Source organism: Pleurodeles waltl, chromosome 1_2 (assembly GCF_031143425.1).
Source record: "Pleurodeles waltl isolate 20211129_DDA chromosome 1_2, aPleWal1.hap1.20221129, whole genome shotgun sequence".
Classification (NCBI taxonomy): domain Eukaryota; kingdom Metazoa; phylum Chordata; class Amphibia; order Caudata; family Salamandridae; genus Pleurodeles; species Pleurodeles waltl.
The window spans coordinates 943,028,777-943,050,705 of NC_090437.1; the positions used below are offsets into that span (position 1 = coordinate 943,028,777).

The 21,929-nt window shown below is 44.1% G+C and overlaps 1 protein-coding gene across 1 annotated transcript in view; it reads right to left on the reverse strand.

The window, feature by feature from the left end:
- Positions 1-21,929, reverse strand: part of TUSC3 (tumor suppressor candidate 3) — a 1,241,068-nt gene that overhangs the window by 734,720 nt on the left and 484,419 nt on the right. Inside the window, exon 3 of the mRNA XM_069200706.1 lies at positions 19,798-19,915. Coding sequence (XP_069056807.1) covers positions 19,798-19,915 — 118 coding nt within the window. The remainder of the gene's footprint in view (positions 1-19,797; positions 19,916-21,929) is intronic.

Here is a 21,929-nt window from a genome sequence, read left to right on the forward strand (position 1 = left end):
ACACTGCCAGTGCCACTGATGGCAAAAGAGCAACTGTCCGCCTGCCAGGCCTGCCACGCAGACACCATTCCTACCGCCATATTATGAGTTCCATTCCAGCACAGCGGAATATGCACGGTGTGAAACCATTGGCAGTGTGCACTGGGCGGGCTAGAATATCATCGCCAATAGAAGGCAACACCCGGTTGGACAGTTCGAGTACCCCACACCTGAAAAACATACCTGTTCACTGCACCATGATACACACTCCCTCACGCCCCTTCAAACCCTTGCAAGTACTACTACGACACAGAGACACACAACCCACGAACCACTGCACATTGAGCATTGTACTGCAATGTCAAACAACAAACCCACGACTACATATGATATGACAAGCAATGCCCAAAGCCCATTCACCATGCAGTGTCTGCGTCGCTGCAAATGTCATTGCCATCTCTAGGTAACGAATCCACCCACCCCAAGCAGCACACCATGACACTACAATGACATATCCACATACTAACTCTCATCCTTTCCATCCACAGCTAAACCTACTACTGCCACCACGCAGAGGATGACTGGGTCAGACCCCAGTGGATGTCTGGAGGACGACGAATTGCCATGGCCATCTGGGGTGACTGGCCAGTCCACCCCCAGCAGCCCCAACCTGGACACCCCGGACTCACCCTCCCATGTGGCTACAACACCTCAGGTAGCCCCTTCTCCCCAAACCTGTGCCTCAGGGACCACTCAATTAGAAGTGTGCCACACAGTACAGGGGCCTGGGTCAAGGGCACCAGTCCCAGACAATGAAGGCCCTGGTGCTACTGGGAGTGGGCACACTGTGCCAGTGGCACAGGTGGCCAGGGCTAGTGGGGGGGATCTGTGGTCCAAGGGAGGGGGCAACAAAAACATCAGACTGGACAGGAGGTCCTCATCAAAGTTCTGGTTGCATACCACCAAACCCAGGACACCATGGCCTAGATCCTCACTACCCTGCAAGAGAGCCAGAGGCTTTAGAGGGAGAACCACCAGGAGGCCATGCAGCAGTGGCAGACCCACAATTCCACCATGGCCTACATAGCAGGGGTGCTGACAGAACTTACCATCATTATGCATTAGTCCTCCTCCCACCAGCAGGCCCCTACCATTAGCCAGATCACATCTGAGCCCTCCACATCAGCCTCAGCCACTGGAATGGAGGCCATGCCACAGGACATGCAGGACACCAGCACCCCTTCCCCTGTAGCTGAGAAGCCCACACACAAGCGAGAACGTCCAACCAGACATCCAGCCTCCACTGATGCTAAGACCAAGACCACTGCCAGGAAGTGAGCCACTTCTGGACATACCCCCTTGTGTTTCACAGCGACACCTTGTTGACTGTCCAGTGCCTCCGTTTTCACATTGCCATCATATTGGACTTCGACTCCCCAAAGGTGGGCTAAGGACTCTGATGATCCCACTCGCTATAACCCCACTCATCAGCCCTTGCACTTGGATAATTAATATAAACACCTTTGAGCACAGTTTCTGCCTACGTCTTTATCTACCATGAGTACAAAATATACAGCCATGACATGTGTAACAGGCAGACCATTGTCCTACCAATGTATGTGACATTGCCAGAAGGAAGAGCAATCATTTACAAGTTCTGTAATACAGATAACAGCACCACAACTAAAGTAATGGGTTCACCAAGTACCCACATTGAACACACAACCCTGGTAGCAGCCATGCAAACGAAAGTCATTGCTACTGGTTACATAGCATGGTTTTACACATACCTGTATGTCAGTGAAAGTATTATTGTATCAGCTCAGCTGCATCCTCGTCATCCTCCTCATCACTCCCCATGCCCCCTTCATCAGCCACTGGCACAGCTGCACCCTCCTCAGCATCCAGTAATGGATGTGACATCTGAGAGCCAAATTGTTTAACATGCAGCAAACTACAATGATTTGGAACACTTTCACTGGTCTGTACAGTAGGGCCCCCTCTAGTAAGGTGCAGGCACCGGAATCTGGCTTTCAGCACTCCAAAAGTGCATTCAATGACCAGTCAGGTCCTACCACGGACCTCATTAAAACGGTTTTCTACTGCTGTAGTCGGATGCTTGAGAGGTGTCAGTAGCCAAGGAAGGTTGGGATAACCAGAGTCACCCTTGTGTACAGAGGTACTGGGCATACTGAAAACTGTAGGTAAATCTGGAAGGTGGTGTAGAGTGTTCAGAACACAGAGGCACACATATGACACGTTACATACCAATGAGCCAGGCACGATCCCTTTGCAGTGGTGCCATCAGGTGTGGAATGCTTCTGTTCCGCAGAATGTAGGCATCATGCACTGATCCTGGGAACCGAGCAGTCACTTGTATGATGTAGGGGTCTACGACACATCACCTAAACATTGGTTGACTAGAAGATTTTATGGTTCCTAAACACCTGTTCACTCCTCCTGGATGGCACCAGGGCAATGAGGGTCCCATCAATAGCCCCGATCACATGTGGCACATGTGCTACAGTGAAGAAGGCTGCTTTCACAGTGGGCACATCGTCACGTTGGGGGAACCTGATATAGTTGCCTATATGTTTGAGAAGGGCACATAGGACGTTCTTCAAGATGTGGCTGAACATGGGCTTGGACATTCCGGCAGCCCAGCCCACTGTAATTTGGAAGGACCCTGAGGCAAGGAAGTGGGGGACTGCCAACACCTGTACTGTGGGTGTGATAGCATTGGGCTGACGAATATCAGGACGCAGATCCGGCTCCAACAGCCTCACAGGCTCCTTGATGGTCTGACGGTTTAGCTGATAACACTGGATGAAGTGCAGCTCTTCAAGGGTGGCAAGAACGACCAAGGGCCTGTAGACCGGAGCATTCCTCACCATCATTCTTCCACCGTACCTGGGAATAGGAGGGAGTATCAATCATTATGTGCATAAAGGACTATGTGGAGGCAGTGGAGCTGTGCACAGGTCACTGTAAAACATCCATGATGCACCTCATAAACCACCTCTATACACATTGTAGAAGTAAAATGGCAGCCGCCTGTCTTGTATGCACAGGACAGATGGAAGTGAGCGAATCCCGCTGACGTAAGACATCACGACAGTAGGCGGTCGCAACCGACTCATTGGTTAACATGGTTGCCTATGGGAGACAAGAGCCAATGGTGATCACCGCCAACGGTGACAGTGATGTCTGTGGCGGCCGTGACTGCCATTTCAAGTGCTCATGTTCACTTGACTCCTGGCACTCGTGCTGAGAATACTTCCACTGCGTCTGCTGCTGTGTTCTGCCACTGGTAGCCAAGATGCCACATGCTGCAGGGGATAGGGCCCCAGCCTTCTCACAAGAAGAACTAGAGAAGTTTGTGGAGGGTGTCCTACCCCTGTATGTCCAGTTGTATGGGGCACCAGGGCAGCAGGTGAGTCCACTATGATTGTACTGTCTGTGAGTGGTACGAATGTGGACGGGGGCCTTGGGACGAAGATAAGTGACTTGTGGAAGAACCTGGTTGAGGGCTCTGTGGACAAATGGAATGTTGAAATGTGCGTATGTTCAGGAGATGTGTTGTGTCCAATGCAGTACTTAAGATGCCATGCTACATGACTGTCTCTTGTTCTCCGTGTCATCCATGCAGGTGAGCGCCCATCAGAAGAAGGGGGTTTGGCGTGCCATCGTCAAGCAAGTGCGGACGCTGGGGGTCCATGCCCTGCGGAGCAAGCACTGCAGAACGCAGTGGGAGGGTCTAAGACGCTGCGCGAGGAAGACTGATCAGGCCCAGCTGGGGACGTTCTCCCAAAGAAGGAGTGTTGCCGGTTGGACCCTGACCCTACTTATGTCCCGCATTTCGGCGGTGGCGTACCCTGAGGTAGATGGGCACTTGAGGGCAGCACAGCAGTCACAAGGGGGTGACTTCACATTCGTAGTTAGGTTATGTGGTGTGTGATACGTGCAGTCTGTGCAGTGTGTGAAGGCTGTGGAATGTGTGTTAGTAGCTACTGTCGGACTAGGCTTTGGACACATAGAGGCCGGATGTGCTACATCCATTTGTTAAAATGCCGTGCAGTATGTGATTTGAGCTTAACTTAACTGCTAAGTAGTATTGATAACATGGAAACTGTGTAATAGATGAGCAGGGTATTTGATGTGGACAGGGTTCCTGTTTCTGGAGTTCACACACATTGTACTCCCAACTATCCAAACAGTGTTGTGGGGCCATATCCCCTATCTTTTGTCTGCTGGCATTTGGTGTATGTGTAGTCTGCGAAGTCTGAGGTTTCACATCACATAGCTATATGTGGATGGGATATGTGGCTGTGCAAGTATGCCTCCAAACACTCGTAGAGTATTTAGTTTGGGTCTTGTGATCGTCAAGAGCCATGACCCAATGGGCGTGTTGAGGGTATGGCTTTCATCCTGTGCAGGATTGAATGTGCGTCAGCATGAGTGAAACTCATGTGCATGACTGAGGTGGCACGCATGGGCTGGTATTGGAGTGGCATGTGTGAGTGAAGGCATGGCATGTAATGACATAGCATTAGAGTATGTTGTAGTGACATGTGTGTGGCTATTGTGCTGGCATTAATCAATTGCTCCCTGTCTCTCTAACTCCCAACCTGTCTCTCACTGTACCACCTTCCCTCCCGGTCCTCCTCTGTCTGTGTGTGCATCAGCATCATCTGGTGAAGGAGGAGGGGCACCAGCGAGTGGGGAAGCTGCATCCCACAGGACCCAGGAGGCTGATATCAGCGGAGCCGAGGGGAACAGTGGGACGGAGGGAGACTCCCTGGTGGTGGCAGAACCTTCAGGCCCTATGCCTGCACCATCCTTGTCCGCCACCCCCCTTACCAGCACGGCGCTCCCTGTCGCTCCCTACCCAGTTGCCCATGCCCAGTAACCCAGGAGGGTGGGTTTCTCCTTTGCCGCAGGCACCTCTGCCCCGCCCCAGTTAGTCCTACTGCCCTCAATGAGGAGGCTTTTGACCTCCTGAGGTCCATCTCTGTTGGGTAGACAACCATCATGAATGCCATCCAGGGGCTGGCATCACAGATGCAACAGTCAAATGCATTCCTGGAGCATTCACGGTGCCCTGTCTGCCCTTCAGAGATCATTTCAGGCTCTGGACTCCTCGTTGACGGCAGCCAGTGTTCCTTCTTCTTCCGTACCCCCTCCAACTACCTGTTCCCACTCCCACATCCCTCTCCCATTTCCCATCCAAAGCACACTATCATTCCAGCATGCATCCCCCCAACAGACCCAGAGCGCAAGGACAATCACATGCACCACAAACGCCACCACCACCATGCACCCACCCACCATTCAGATGCACATTCAACAGCCACCCCCTACACTGACTCCCCCAACCTACTCCCCCTCACAGTCACATCACCACTCACACATGCAGACACCACATCATCAGTCCTAGGTCCAGTCACATGTGCCGTCATTGCCACCGTCACCACAATAGCAGACCCCCAAAGAAGCACCCCATACACCTCCTCTGCACACACAACAGTCAACACAACCACATGTAGCACATCCACCCTAGCTGCACACACCACCCCAACTTTCACTCACACATCCCCCTGCCATCTCCCTGTGTTTCCTCCACTCCTCCTCCCAGTACACCTATACGCCCACACTCATCCACCCAACACACACCCAGCACACACATATACACCCACGCACCAGCACCCAAACCACATCCACATACACACCTGTCAACCATCCCCTCTCCCTCGACTCCCAAATGCCTTATCCATGACCTACCCGCTGCCCCTAAAAAAAAGATTACTCCATGAGTTTTCCCTCTTCCCATCCCCTGGTCTAGTCCCTGTTCCCCCAACCGCCCTTCTACCCTTTCCAGACCCCTGCCTTCGACCTCCCTGTCCTCCTCTGGGCTGAGCAATGCCCGCGGACAGCAGTCTGCAGTGCTGCCACAAAAGGCACACCTGCCCCTCACACCTCCAGCCCTGGTAGCACTCCATCTGGGTCCCCTGCTGTCATGGCCTCCACCACCGTCCCACCAAAAAAGGCAGGAAAGAGGGCCAAGGCTAAGGCGTCCCCCTGAAAGCAGTACAGTGAGGAGGGGAAGCCTAAGAAGAAGAGTAGGGACCCCCCATACAAACCCTGATCACCCCCCCATCCCTGAGGTGCCTGATTGTCCCATTGATGCCCCTGCCCTGTGGAGGTCTGCACAATGCAGTCAGGAGCCACGTTTGGCACTCCTCCTATGCCCAGTGTGCCTGGGACATTTGGACATTCAGGGACTGGCCTTAGTGGCATTTTGTAAATAGTTGTTTTATTTACGTATTTTATATTACATGTTATATTTATCTACAATGGCACAGTTGGTGTCAATGCTACATAGCTGGTCCTGGTTTTCCTTGCACATGTATGTGTGGTGATTCTGCATTTGTGCGTGTGTGTGTGGGTAATAATGTCCTTCCCTCCAGTGTGTTCTAGACTGGGGTACTTACAGCTCCCCATGTCTATGTCGGCGTCGATGGTCCTGAATGTCAATGGCCAGCAGGAGCATTGGAAAGGCTTGCAATTTGCATGCCATGGCGCCTATGGACATGCCCATGTTCTAGAAGGTGGGTGCCTCCTTTTATGTTGTTCGTTTCTGCCATGGTTTTCGCGGTGGTTAGACCGCCCCAGAAGTCCTGGCAGTGTGCAAGCTTGTAATACGGTGGGTAGGAACTGTCTGACCACCGGCCTGAAGAGGCCTTCCGTCAGCAACAGCGGTCTGTCCACAATGGCAGTCCGGACGGAAACTTGGCGGTGTTCTGCTGTTGCCTTCCCAGTACTCGTAATATGGCAGTCTATACCGCCAGGCGCGTGGCTGTGCGACCGTCATCTCCACCGTGGCGGTCCACTAACCGCCAAACTCGTAATGAGGGCTTTAGTCTTGATTCTGCAAAATATATCCAATATATGTATCTATGCAAGTGATTTTGTCATGTGAGCTGGTACATTAAATTAATCCTGGCGCTGAGAAAATGAGGAGGAAAGGAAAACCTGGAACTGTAAACAAGAGGAGTTAATAAAAAAAAACACCTTAAGGACAGAATATTGTTCTTCTGTAAACGTAGATACTCTGGAATAGAATTCCATAATTTTGGAGCCAGTACTCAAAAGGCACGATCTGCAGACCAGGCTTTGATATGCCTAACTAAGGACAATCAACAGGTTAGGAAACGGCAATAGAGCTGATTTTTTTGTTGCACATAATTAGGGCCATAACAATGGTAAGCCTTTAAAGCAAACATAAGAAAATACAAGTTACTCTTTGGGCGACTGGGAGCCACTGAAGGGTTTTGAGAGCCTTAGAAACCTAGATTCTTGATGGTAGATCAAGTTTAAGAAGTGCTGCAACGTTCTGAATCTGCTGAAGGCGCTGGAACGTGGAGCCTTGCCAACTATAAAACAAACTTATGTTCCAATAGTTGACCTTTCACCTCTTTTCACCATGAGAAACGTTATACTAGTACTACTTTTTATAAATTCTGTGTACTTTGCCAGGTTTACCTCAAACAACTTCCTGAGAGAAGAATAGTCATTCTATTGGAAACAAAGTGGGAAGGTGGACTATCCTTCTCAGGACGCTTTCTTCAATTGTGCTGATAGAATTTACAATCTAGTAAAACCAGGGTTAGCATTATACGTGATGAATGTAGGCACTTTAGACATATATACCTTTAAGAATCGAAGCACAATGAAACCCGGCATCTCTTCTAAAATCAAAATAAAGTGTTTCCACTATTAATATGACAGTTGGCAGTCATCAACTAATGAGGCAAGGCATTTATAATTGTGCACTCTCTGGAGCACTGCTTTAAGAGACAGTAAGAAATCCGCCTTTTCTGCGTGGTCACCCTAAATGTTACGCCTTTTGCTGGACCCTATATTTTTTCCGGCTGTAAATCTCGGTGCAATTTTTCCCTGCTAATCAGAGATAGTGTCTGTGCTCCTCCTTTCAACATGGTAAAATTGGTATCCTCTCAAGTGGTATATTTACCTTATCTACAAGTCCCTAGTAGGTGGTAAAAAATGTACTGTGGGCATGTAAGTTAAATGTCTGACTGAAACAATTTAAACACTGCAATTCATCCTGTCAAAATTACCCCTTTTCACAAGTAAAAACCTCCCTTTAAAGTTTTACTAGCTCACCTTGTTGGCCAAAAGTCAGGGTGCATGGTATTTAAAATTAGAATATGGAGAAATTTTATGTTAACAAGTCTTTACCTAGAAAAGCCCGAAAAGGAATTTTCATTCTGTCAGGTCGAGCTGTCTAATGTAGTAAATCAGAATCCAGATTCAAATCCTAATATTGAATCTTGATAATGGGACCAGCTAGAAAAATATTTAATTAACAATTTTAAATAGTTATTTAAAATCAAATTCAATAATTAAGTCAGATTTCTAATAAATATATAGGAAAAGTAACACTTGAAAGGTTATCTTTTGCCGGCCTGAGGTTCCTGGAGGTTAATTTGCATTTGCTCTCTAGCTTCTCCCAGTCATTTCCTACTATTTGAATAGTAGTGAAAAAGATAAGAAATGCCTCATAGAGGGGCTGATGTGAATAGGTGGATATTATTCCTCTGAATCTAACTAATATACACAGTAGGATTGTGGGCATGTTTTTTTACACTACAATTTCAAATCTTGCTTACATCAACACTTGGGGTGTACTTGAAAGGTAGAGAACAGATGCCAAGATACATGGTGATAAAGGTGACTTTCTCACAACTACGTTTTGGGGGGAAAAGCTGGCCTGTTTCCAAGCAGGCATTCAGGTCGGACATATAGAATTTAAACACAAAAAGCATACAACCTTTTCTCACACTTCTGTGCAGCAAATTTTCTGGCTCACTTGACAGTTTTGAAGTCTGAGCCCACCCAAGGTTAAGGAATATGTTTTGCTAACAATATTGAACCAAAGCTCAAGATTGCCCATAATGCTTAATTTTGACTGACAGTAAAAACACTCAAAGTAAACTCTGCAAGGGAAAATGCACCACTAATATAATCCGTGGTAAGAATGTTTGAGAAAGTTTTAAAGGTCCCAGAAAAATTAGAATTTTTAAAGAATCCGGTGGAGATCATTTTCTCAACCTCGAAGGATACAACTTTACTCACAGCACCAATTACCCAACTAAAATCTAGTCCAGTACATATAAATGAAAAAAGGGGTGATAAAAAAGGTATTAGGACGGGAAGCGAAAAAAAGAAGAGTATTAAAACCCCAGAAATTAAAATTGAAACTGAGGAGAAAAAGGAAGTTAGTGTGGTGCTGGAATGGGGCTCAGTGAGTGACATGGACCTTCTATCAGTCTTGCCAGAAACACCATCTCAGGAAAATAACCTATTCAAGCTAAAAGCTCCCTTATTGAATAAAGGACACCCAATGCCAAAAGAAGCTATAGTGGAGACAGGTGGGAATAAGGATGGGAAAGTAAAGATACCGCTGATCCAACAAACGAAAATAGATAATATTGAGAAAGAAAGTATCCAAGTGGCCCAGAATACTCCACTAGATAAATGTGCAAGCCAGGAGAAGCAGGCCATCCTTGATAACCAGGAAGAGTCCAACGGCCAACAAAAGGTGAGAACACTTCCACCCAACACAGTATCCATGTGGAACGTAATATTTAAAACATTGCAGCTGACTCTCGACAATCTAACATATCAATCAAATAAAATGGACATCCAAATAGACCTATTAAATATAATGGCAATGTCGATTTCAGGTATAGATCAGAGACATGCAGAGCTAAACAATCTGATGACGTGCACACAAAGCTTTGCGGCATCAACAAATATGGAATGTATGTGTGCCCCAGTGGTAGATAAACTGCAGCAAATTCTGGAGGTGCTAAGTGCGATTATAGAGGACCTAAAAATACAGACTTCTGAGGTAAATATAAAACTACAGAAAGAAGGGGGAAAGTGTAGTAGGACGATAAAAAAGTTGCAAAGGTAGGGAAGCAGATAAAGGAGAAAAGGAAGAAGGGCCCAAAAACCATAATAGAGAATTCAAAAGTAATAATATGGGCAATGGTGAGAATATCATGAGTGATCATAAACTGGAAGTAATGGATGTTAGAACTGACAGCCTTAGGGTGGCCACCCTCAACTTTTTGCCTGCCTCCCTCCACTTTTTGACACTGTTTTTGCTTGTTTAAGGACTCTGCACCATTTACCCCTGCTAACCAGTGCTAAAGTGCCTATTCTCTCTCCTTTAAAACATGGTGACATTGGCTCATACCCAATTGGCTTATTTAATTTACTTATAAGTCCCTTGTAAAAGTGCAGTACATGTGCCCAGGGCCTGTAAATTAAATGCTGCTAGTGGGCCTGCATCACGGACTGTGCCACCTACATAAGCAGCTCCCTAACCATGTCTCAGGCCTGCCACTGCAAGGCCTGTGTGTGCAGTTTCAATGCCAATTCGACTTGGCATTTAAAAGTACTTTAGCAACACAAAAAGGATGATGGATGGAGTGCTGAACAATGCAAACACTCACCCCCAGTCACTGACCTGGGTTTAATCCATTGTTCTCTTGCTCACCATGCCACCCCAGTTTGGACCCAGCCATATGCAAATCAGTCTTGACCCTGTTCCTCATGGGAACAGTCCAGCCCGAACTGCCAAGCCAGGTCCCCCTTGACCGGAAACAAGCATCCTGGGACCGGTTTCAGGGTTTCACCTTTCATCAGCCAGTCTAGCTTGAATCCAGTGACACAGTGAGCAAGTGACCCACGTCTGGGCATACCCTTCCCACTTAGGGCAACTTTAGCAACACAAAAGGATGATGGACGGAGTGCTGAACAATGCAAACACTCACCCCAAGTCACTGATCTGGGTTGAATCCATCGTTCTTTTGCTCACCAGGCCACCCCAGTTTGGACCCAGACATATGCAAATCAGTCTTGAACCTGTTCCTCATAGGAACAGTCCAGCCCGAACTGCCAAGCCAGGTCCTCCCTGGACCGGAAACAAGCATCCTGGAACCGGTTTCAGGGTTTCACCCTTCATCAGCCAGGGTAGCTTGAATTTGCATATGGCTGGGTCCAAACTGGGGTGACGTGGCAAGCAAAATAACAATGGATTAAACCCAGATCTGTGTCTGGGGGTGAGTGTTTGAAAAGTTTCAACACTCCGTCCATCATTTTATTTTGTTTTGTGATGTTGCTTTGTGCGCCCTAAGCGGCAGGGGTATGCCCAGACGTGGGTCCCTTGCTCGCTGCTCCACTGGATTCAAGCTAGCCTGTCTGATGAAGGGTGATACCCTGAAACCGGTCCCAGGACGTTTGTTTCCTATCCAGGGAGGACCTGGCCTAGCAGTTCGGGCTGGACTGTTCCCATGGGGAACAGGGTCAAGACTGATTTGCACATGGCTGGGTCCAAACTGGGGTGACGTGGCGAGCAAAATAACGATGGATTAAACCCAGATCTGTGACTGGGGGTGAAAAGTTTCAACACCCCGTCCATCATTTTATTTTGTGATGTTGATTTAAAAGTACTTGCCAAGCCCTAAACTCCCCCTTTTCTACATATACGTCACCCCTAAGGTAGGCCCTAAGTAACCCATAGGGCAGGGTGTTATGTAGGGAAAAGGCAGGACATGTACCTGTGTAGTTTATATGTCCTGGTAGTGTAAAACTTGCTAAATTCGTTTTGCACTGCTGAGGCTGGCTCCTTTCATAGGCTAACATGAGGGGCTACCCTCATATACTGTGGTAGATTCTGACCTGAAAGGAGTAACAAGGTCATATTTAGTATGGCCAGAATGGCAATACAACATCCTGCTGACTGGTGAAGGTGGACTTACTATTACTATTTTAGAAATGCCACTTTTAGAAAGTGAGCATTTCTCTGCACTTAAATCTCTCTGTGCCTTACAATCCATGTCTGGCTGGGTTAGTTGACAGCTCCCATGTGCATTTCACTCAGACAACCCCAAACACAGGATGCTCAGTCACACCTGCACACATCTGCATACTGAATGGGTCTTCATGGGCTGGGAGGGTGGACGGCCTGACACTTACATGTCAAAGGACAGTGGCCTGCCCTCACACAATGGACTGGCAAACCCCCTACTGGGACCCTGGCAGACAGGATGGAACTGAAAGGGGACCATGTGCAATTATAAGCCCCTCTTTGAAGTCTCCCCCACTTCAAAGGCACATTTGGGTATTTAAACAGGGCCTCTGACCTTACCAACTCAGACACTTCTTGACAAGATACCAACTGGGAAAGGAACTCTGAACCAGAACCTGCAACCTGCTAAGAGACGCTACCTGGCTGCCCAGAGGACTCACCTGACTGCTTTGCTGAAAAGGACTGCTGCCTTGCTGTTGCCCTGCTGTCTTGCTGCCCTCTGGCTCTGCTGAGAAGTGTGCTCAAAGGGCTTGGATTGAGCTTGCCTCCTGTTTCTGAAGTCTCAGGGCCAAAAAGACTTCATCTCTGCAAAAGAACTCCTTGCGCGGCACAGCCTACCCTGCGGTGAGAAAATCACCGCACACTGAACAGGAATGACACAGCCTGGCTCCCCAAGTGGAGATCGACGCAGCACCAGCGTTGAGACTGGAACTTCGACGCACGGCCCACTGGATCGATGCATCGCTGACCCGGAACGATGCAGCCCGACTTCCTGTGAGAAGAATCCATGCAGCACCTGCTGTGCGACAGAAATTCCCCGGCATCGTCCATCTGATCGACGCAGCTCTTGTGACATCATCCTGCACACCCAGGACTTCTCTGCAATGTCCCTGGGGCGTCAAATACCCCGCAGCCTGAAGAGGATCCACGTCTGCACACAGGAAATTAAGACAAAGCCCTTGTTGCGTGAAAAAGCATCGACGCATAGTCTGTGTGTGCCCGGAGAATCCGACGCACACCTCCCCATTTTCCACGCATCTCCTCCTCTGCGGTCCTGTGCAGATATTATAGACAGAAACCAGGTACTTTGTGCTTGCAAGAGACACATTGCTTTTTAAGAACTAAAGAATTTTTTGAGAATTTCAAAAGTGATATTTCAACTTGTTTTTATCAAATCTTGATCGTTTTGACCTTAATCTACTCAGATAAATATTCTATATTTTTCTAAACCTGTGTGGTGGATTTTTGTGGTGTTTATACTGTGTTATTGCATGATTTATTGCAGAAATACTTTACACATTGCCTTCCAAGTTAATCCGGACTGCTCAGTGCCAAGCTACCAGAGGGTGGGCACAGGATAATTTGGATTGTGTGCGACTTACCCTGACTAGAGTGAGGGTCCTTGCTTGGACATAGGGTGACCTGACTGCCAACCAAAGACCGCATTTCTAACAATGGAAAAGTATGGAACCGGCAATTAGGAAGGGTAATGACAAAGAAATGACTAAGAAATAGGGAAAAAGAGCCAGGAATAATCAAAGATCAAGCTCTACAAGATTGGAGATTGGCAAGATGCAAGAAGAGAATGAAAAAAGTGGAGAGATGACACCGGAAAGGGTGAAACATATGACAGTGAGTATAAAACTCTTCCTGATCTTCCAAAAGGGGAATAACGATGAAGACGGTGGAAAGACTCTGAATGTAAATTCCACAAAGAAACAAAGATTGAAAATAATTAAATAAATGTAGAGAAATCGGCAACAGCAGTACATCCAAATGAAGAGGGATATATATATAGAGATACAATACAGGGGGTCGGGGATCAGAAAATGCATCAACTAGTAATGCAAAATAGTAAGGGAACCTCCAGGACAGTATGCAATATTCATCAATATCAGCAATTAACCAGTGACGTGAATGCTAAAGATATGAAGCTGCAACCTTTGGAAATAAGTGAGTATATTCCGAAAGCATAGCATGAAGTAGAAAAAGACAGGATGTTAAAACCATTCGAGTATAGTGGTGCTGTAGTGCGGAAGAAGCTTAAGGGACTCAGAGAAATGGCCAAGATAGAATATCCATGGAAAAAGAGGTCCTAAATGGCGTAAATGAAAATTCAGATGTATTAACAAAAATAATCTTCACCCCCTTTTCTAAGTCTAAAGGTTTACATGACGTTTTGAAGAGCGGGAATATATTGACCCTAATGCATCCAATGCCTTCATTGGCAACAATAATGTAAAGTGATATAGTATCAATTCAGTTTCTGGATTGAATGGAAGGCAACAAGAATCCACCATGGTCTCCTTTCAAAATAAAATGTTAGCACAATCAGTAATGTGAGAAAAAGGGTTGTTCTTAGACTGGGGATAGAATTATCCCTACCTACAACAGATATGTATCAGTACCAGTTGTGCATGTAAACACAAAAATAAATAATACTTCATATGATAGAGAGGACCAAATATACTCAGTCCTCAGATCATCTAGAGGAAGGACGGTGAAGCTAGAGGACTCTCCCCATCCTACTCACATACAAAATGAAGGGGCACACAGGTAAATGTAGGTTGGATAATGGAGGCACTGCATAGTTACTACATGGCTTGACCAAATTGGAGAACAGAGTCCAAAAACAGTATAACCTGCTATCCATTGGCTCATAGAATGTTAATGGTGTACAAACAAAAATGCAGAGGAAGGATATAGGCGTGCTGTTCGAAGGAAGCCAGATCATATGCCTCCAGGAAGCATGGGTGCCTGACGCATTTGACATGATAGGTTATGTTGGTTATTACAGACCGGCAGTTAAAACAAAAAATCAGGGGAGAGCAAAAGGAGGATTAGCAATTTTCATTGAATTAGCACTAAAAATCGAAATAGCCGAGGAAAATAAAGGTAAAATAAAATTATCTTCTCTGACTCACAGGTTAAGGACAGACTGAAAATTACTGCAAAAGAGTATATAAGGAAAGATCCACAAAATAAGGTTCAACATTGTGCCCTTGCCAAATTCAATAGAACCCTGCAAAAACTGGTCTGGGAAGAGAAAAGGAAAGTCAATGACTTTTGGGTCAAGATGGTATACCTATCGAAACAAAATAATTTAAGGCAGTTTTGGAGAGCAGTTAATGCAATAAATCACCCTCAGACCCCTGTAGTAAACTCCAAAATAACAGAGCAGACATGACTTACCTTTATAAAATATCTATTTAAGGCATCGACAAGTGGGTTGCAAAAATATAGTTTTACATATGAAAATATTGAGAAGCGGGAATTAGGAATTAAAGTTGCACACACAGATACGGTCACAGAGAATCAGTTAAAGAAAATTTTCTTAAGCTATATGCAAGATGGTGCCCCAGGACCAAATGGTCTACCTCAAGCTTTGTACACATCTAACATTGAGTTATGGGTCCCAGCACTAACTACAGTGTACAACAGTGCGTTACAGCAGGAGATTATCCTAGATTCATGGCGGGAGTCCATAATAAACCCTATATATAAGAAAGGAAACTGGAATTTATCTGAAAATTACTATCTAATTACCCTCCAAGGTATAGAAGCAATATATTTTGCCAGCATACTATTAGATGAACTGTGTCATTGGGCAACAGAGAGGAAAATTGTTCCATTAAATCAAACAGGGTTTACCCAGGGAGTAGGAACAGAAACAAATATTTTAACCTTGTCCCTGTTAACAGACAAGCAAAGACTAAAGAAGCAACCTATGTACTTGTGTTTTGTCAATTTTAAATAAGCCTTTGATTCTGTGAACTGAAACCTACTGTGGGAAAAACTTACAGCAATGGGTATACCATCTGGGCGGCTCAAAGCCATCCAGCTCCTTTATACTGATACATGAGTGAGGATACAAATAGGGGATGGATCAATCTTGTCACAGAAAATATATACCTTCCCGGGATTAAACCAAGGTTGTGTCCTGGCACCCTATCTATTTAATTTGTTCCTAGCGGACCGACAGACAACCTCCAGGTACTAAACTCACATTCACCTAAATTAGGATCAATTAGTATCTCCAATTTGCTCTATGCAGACGACGTTATTCTTATAAGCCAAACACGAATTGGATTACAAAAATTACTGAGGAGGCTGACAGAATATTCCCAGGAAAATGGGCTAGTAGTAAAGTTAAAAAGTTAATGGAAAGTAGTTGGAAGACCAATAAAAAGCATGGATGGTATATAAATGAGGAACAAGTAGAGCAAGTACAATGTTATTGATATGTGGGCGTACTGTTTGATGAACAAGGATGTTTTAACCAACATATGAAAGAATTAAGAAGAAAAGGCATAACATTGCGTCTAACATTCTCAACCCTAAAAAGAAAACTGAACGGCCCTAGTCTCAGACCGTTATTAAAAGTGATATCAGCTAAACTAGTTCCAAGTGTAACCTATGGCAGTGTAGCACTGCGTGGGCGAGATGCAGTATATTTAAATTCAATTATAATTAGATTATACAGGCAGCTATTTTTCCTACCACCAAATGCTTCACCGGCACAAATATGCTTGGAGTTTGGGTTAGCGAATCTGATAATAGCCAGAAAAGGAAGCTATGTGAAAAGCTGGTATAGAATAAAAATGAATAAGAGGCACAGTCTATGACAGGTGCTATGGCAGGAATTGCAAAGGAACAACGGTACACCTGCAGCACAGTATTTGAATCAGGCAATAAATTATCTAGGGCTGCATGAAATATGGGAAGCAGATTTATCAGGAGAAGGCTTTAAGAAACAGGTAAATAACAACATAAAGAGGCTATCATTACAACAAAATAAAGAACAATTAACAAAAAGATCACATGCATGGGGTGTGTTAAATTATTATAAGTTCCTCCGACAGCAGCTGTATTTAGAAGAAGGTTGGTCCATTGTGCTAAAACTATGGTTCATGCATTTTAGATTATGGAAGCTACCGGGTGACAACGCGGTCTCCCTAAGAGAAAGGGTGAGTGAGAATGAGCACTGGAAGCTGCATAAGCACGCGATGAACCCAAATCATTTAATATGTCTTTGCTCAGCCCTAATGCAAGAAAGAACATTGATGTTAAAAGTTCTGCTTAACCAACGAGGTATACTAACATGTAGACAAGCAGTAATAGCTTGTCTAAAAAACCTGATGATCCTATTCTGAACTCCCGCATGGTGAAATTCGTACAAGTGGCAGAAAAAATAATACTGGAAAATCAGCAGACACAACTCGCTTAGGAGGAGGACGATGGACCATAGAGTCTCAGGAATATGATTAAGTAGAAGTATGAGCCTGTCTTAATATTGAAGTTATGCTTTTTTTTCATTTAATGTGTTTCTCTAAAAAATAATGTAAGAGCTATTTATATTACGTCTATGTATTTTAGTATGAATAGATTTATATTTGTCATTGTTTTTCTTTTTTTATGAACTGAACAACAAATTACTTACTTTATCTTATGGCCACCACTGTATTTTAAGACAACAGGACAAATCCCTCCTATTAATAGGGAATGTTTTGGATAGGCAAGTTTTCTGGCGTGAGTCCTCAGAATTAGGAAAACGCTTTGTGGCTAAAATGGCTCATACCTTTTACATTTTGCAATTATTTCCGATGAACACTTTCAATAGGAACCTATCTGGTTGTATAATAATCAAGTTCTAGGTTTTTTAATTGTTTTTGATGTTCCTATTAATGAATATTGTTTGGTTACATATGGCTTTAATTACCTGAAAAAAGTATTCATTGATCATCCTCAAGAGCCCCCATACTGCTTAATGTTGCCCATCATTCCTTGATTTGGTTCATGCTAAAATGGAGGAGGGTCCCTGAATGGTTGGAGGTAGCCTACTAGCACTCGCATGAAAAGACTAAAGCTAAGGTTACATATAAGTGTACTTAAAAATAAGGAATCGCCACCAGAATTGTTGTGTGCTGTCCCCTAACTATTTATTTATTAATTGGTAGTTATCTTGCCAGTCTGAATCTTGCCATGTCAAAACTTGGAGAAGAAAGAATTGTTATTCTCTAGTATGGCAGATGATGCGGTCTACTGTCCTTAATGGGGTTATCAATGAAACCGCTTGGAAGGGTTATGATAAGAAAGGTTTAGAAAATAATTAGTAATTAACAGCAGCAAAACCATATATATGGTCCTGAGTGTAACATGCCCATTGAAACTCTGCCTCCCTAAACAGTACTTCTTTCAGTGGAGTTGTTTTGACTAGCTGGGCGTAAGGATGAGTCAAGGTTTAACCAGGTACCAACAAAGATAGACAGCATTGCCTACCCTCACCCAGATGGTAGGCGCAGTCCTAAGATGTGACTACTTTAACTCAATTATTATGGTTTATTAAACAAAAGGCAGTTTCCATTTCTATGGATTTGGGGTACATTAAAACATTCCACAGATGAGAGAACCATTGTTTAAGAGTTCTTCCTTAGGCTGGGCTGGAACCCCGTTATCACCCATAAGACTTGACTTCAGTTTTAACTACATTGTAGATGAACATGCTTTACAAACTGTTATGCTGCAGGCTAGTCTGTATGTTAACACCCACACATAAATGTATAGATGGTAACTGCAACAATTCTGAGTTCTGGCTGTAGCCACTTTGGTTTTAGCACAACTGGCATCATGTTCATTGGGACAGGTGTTTGCTATGAAGGGCATCATAAATTTGAGAGAATAGCTGTAAGGCACTAAAATCCTCAAAGGACTGAAGATGAAGCATAGAGCCACCAATAACTCAGGACCACAGCAGTACTGAGAACATTCTGAGTTGAAGAGATCCCAAACGCAATCGAATTAGGCTGAAAAACAACCAACTTCAAAGAGACAAACAATGTATTGCATACTTCAACTCCATAGAGGTACAGTGACTACTAGCTCTGGCTTCCTTAAATATGGTGGAGAAAAGTAGCATCTATGTGAGTTTAAAATTCTTCACAGAAATAACTGCAGAGGCATCCGACTTTGCTTGGCAACATTTGATGGAGCACATGCTTCCCTTCCTGTGATGAAGAAAGCAGTGGAGAGGAATACAAAATGATACCTCTGTACCACTTGCCTGCAGAAGACCAGCAGCTGACTCCTGGCCTCCTGCCCACAAGCCGTGGAAAGCTATCACCTATGTCCTTGGTGCCCAGATAAGTCCACTGATGTACAGAGAAGAGGGCTGAAAAACAATTGTAACTTACTCCCTTCTGCTGCCTTGAGGGCACAACAGACTTCTCCTGGCTGGACAAATCGAGGAAGTTAAAATATTTAGTGCATGGTAAGAAAATTCTGATGGGGAATGGATGTGCATTATTATAGGAGAACCTGTTTTTTGTTAATGCAACTTCAGTCAGGGTTCTCACTGACAGCTACTGGTGTAGTGAGATAGCACTGTTATTCCAAAACAATAAAAAAATAAGGAGTTCTTTGTTATTGATACAGAATTGTTTTATGTCCTGGTAGCTTCTTATCATATTTATTTGAACAACTTGGTTACAATGGGAGGATTTATTTTACTGCCATAGTTCTGTACAATTATATATTTGGAATATTTGAGTTTTTAACCATATTGTAAAATGTATTATTTACATTATTTCATTTGTTAAATTTTTCTACTTTGCATGTTTTTTAACTATTTTTATATGTTTTCAAATATTTTATGGCTTTTTAGCTGCAACAGTGTAAAGTACTAGTGGTGAATAAATCATGTGGTTTTTCTCTCATAGCAGCTCTTTAGTACAGCTTTCATCTTAGCTTGTTCATAAAACACAGCATTGCAAACTCATCTTATTACTGAATATAATCTGAGCTGGTTTGTAAATAAACCAAAATAGACCTTTGTACTGATCAAATGCACACTCCCCCATTTTGTATATTAAATTAACCAGCAAACTACAACACAGTAAAAGCCAAACACTGTCACATACCTGTTGGAAAACATCAGCTCCTTCATCATAATCCACAATAGTGAAGAATAGTTTGTTAGAAAAAGCAGAGGAGTACCTCCAAGAGTTAGCCAGTACCTGATATTCTTCATTTGCTTGCCTGTATAAAAGAAAAAACATAAGTAAATCATGCTTACCTCTAGAAAATGTCTAGGAATATTTGTAGAAAGAAATACAAAATGTATAATCAAGCATTCTTATGTCAAGAACTAAGACTATGGTACCACCTAACCCTGGATCTCAGTTAAAAGCCCAATCAGCTTTCCTTCTGGAAAAAAACAAAAACTTCTATGTATAGAACCCATCTCAATGACTAATGTTTCTCTTGCCTGGTCCTATCTAAGCTCTTAACGTTTGTTATTTTACTTCTTGTTTGATGTGATATGCTGCCTTCATACATACAATAAAATAGCAGTTATGGTGATTGCAGACCTAAAAAGCAATGATCATATCAGCTTGAGATTATGAGATTTCGAAGGTGCAAAAAATAATATTGAATTGGCCCTCATTACTTTACGCAGCTCTGAACCTATTTTCTTAAGACTTGTACTTCAATGAGGGAATACCCATAGTTCCCAGCACTTGCAAATTTAATATGATCTTTATTAGCTGTAATGTTATGGTGCTCATCACTTGGATAAAATGGTTATAACAATAAGGGTATTTGGGACTGTGTTTTTTAAATTTCAGTCTCAGACTGCAAACTAAATAAAACACTGACATAATTAACACATACAGTATTGGATAACAGTTTTATTATTCTTTTGTTAAAGCAACTAGCAGTCAATATATTTTCTCTTGAGCATCAGCTTTTGATGAAATTCAGAGATCCTGTTCAACTGAATAAGTGTTCAATTAAAAACACCTAGGTAAAGGTAATTGCACTAATAAGGTATTGTGTGTGCACATTTTAAATACAAACTGCTTAAATTTACAATGAAAATCTGAACACAAGAGACATGTTGATCAGTGGTGACAAAATCCTCAGTAAAGATGTGTTTACTGCCAGTTCCATTATAAAAGTGATCGAAAGATGACTGCTACTCAGTACTTGACCAGTAGGTTGGCTGACAGATCCTGCTCCTCTGGAGAGAAATTGTCCATCTTGGAATTTAAAGTGCAGTGCTTTGTGGGACAAGAAAATGCCACATTGTATAAGAAGCTGTCATGCTTTTGGGTGGCACCTGGCATCGCATTTGTCAGGGGTGCCCCCCTAGATGACTGAATACATATCTGGGAGCTGCACTGCAATTGAGTTCTGCTGCCTGAAACCACAATAAGAAGATGGACGGCCCTGCTAGAACCCTGGTCTGCAACCCAAAGAACTGCACTCTGAAGTACTGCTTCTGTTGTACACTGGAACAACTGCCCTAAAGATTTTTTCTTGCGTCAAAAAGGACTAAGGAGTGGACTCCCTAAAAGCAACAGTTTAACATAGCTTGCCTGCACCAACGGTCACAAACGTTCCCAACTTGGAGTGCGTCCAGGGGACTTTTAAGGATTTGGCCAGGAGCATTGTGCGAATTGTGGGCCTAAACTTCCAAAAGTCATCTCAGCGCTTCTAGATCCTTGGATTTTTGCTTTGGATACTTTCATCTCTTAAGAGGAACTTCAGCAAGAAGTTCCAGAAGTTTGGAGAAGTTTGAAGCAACCTTGGGAAAAAGCTCAATAAATGCACCAACCCAACGTCGTAAGTCAAGCCGACTACCTTCAACCACGACCGGGCCTGAATTTCAGCTTTGTCCCTATGATAGGTCCAGAGCTCCGGACTTCCAGGATTTGACTGGGGCCTTGCAGACAAGCAATCCAAAGAGGTTGCATTGAAATCGGATTGCCGGAAATGTCCACACGTGCGAAGGCAACATTTTGACCAAGGCCTTCCGCTCAGTGTATCCAAGCAGGGCTCTATCACTGCCAGCCTCAAATTGTGACTTGGTCTCGGTTTCGCATAACCAGATGTCCCCGGTTGGTGCTATTGAATTCTAAGCAACAGAAAGCACATATTTTTTATTAATCTTTAAAAAAATCACATTTCCAGTTCCTCATATTGGATTTTGCTCTTTTTGATATAATTTTAAACATAAAAATACTTCCTATTTTTATAAATTGGTGTG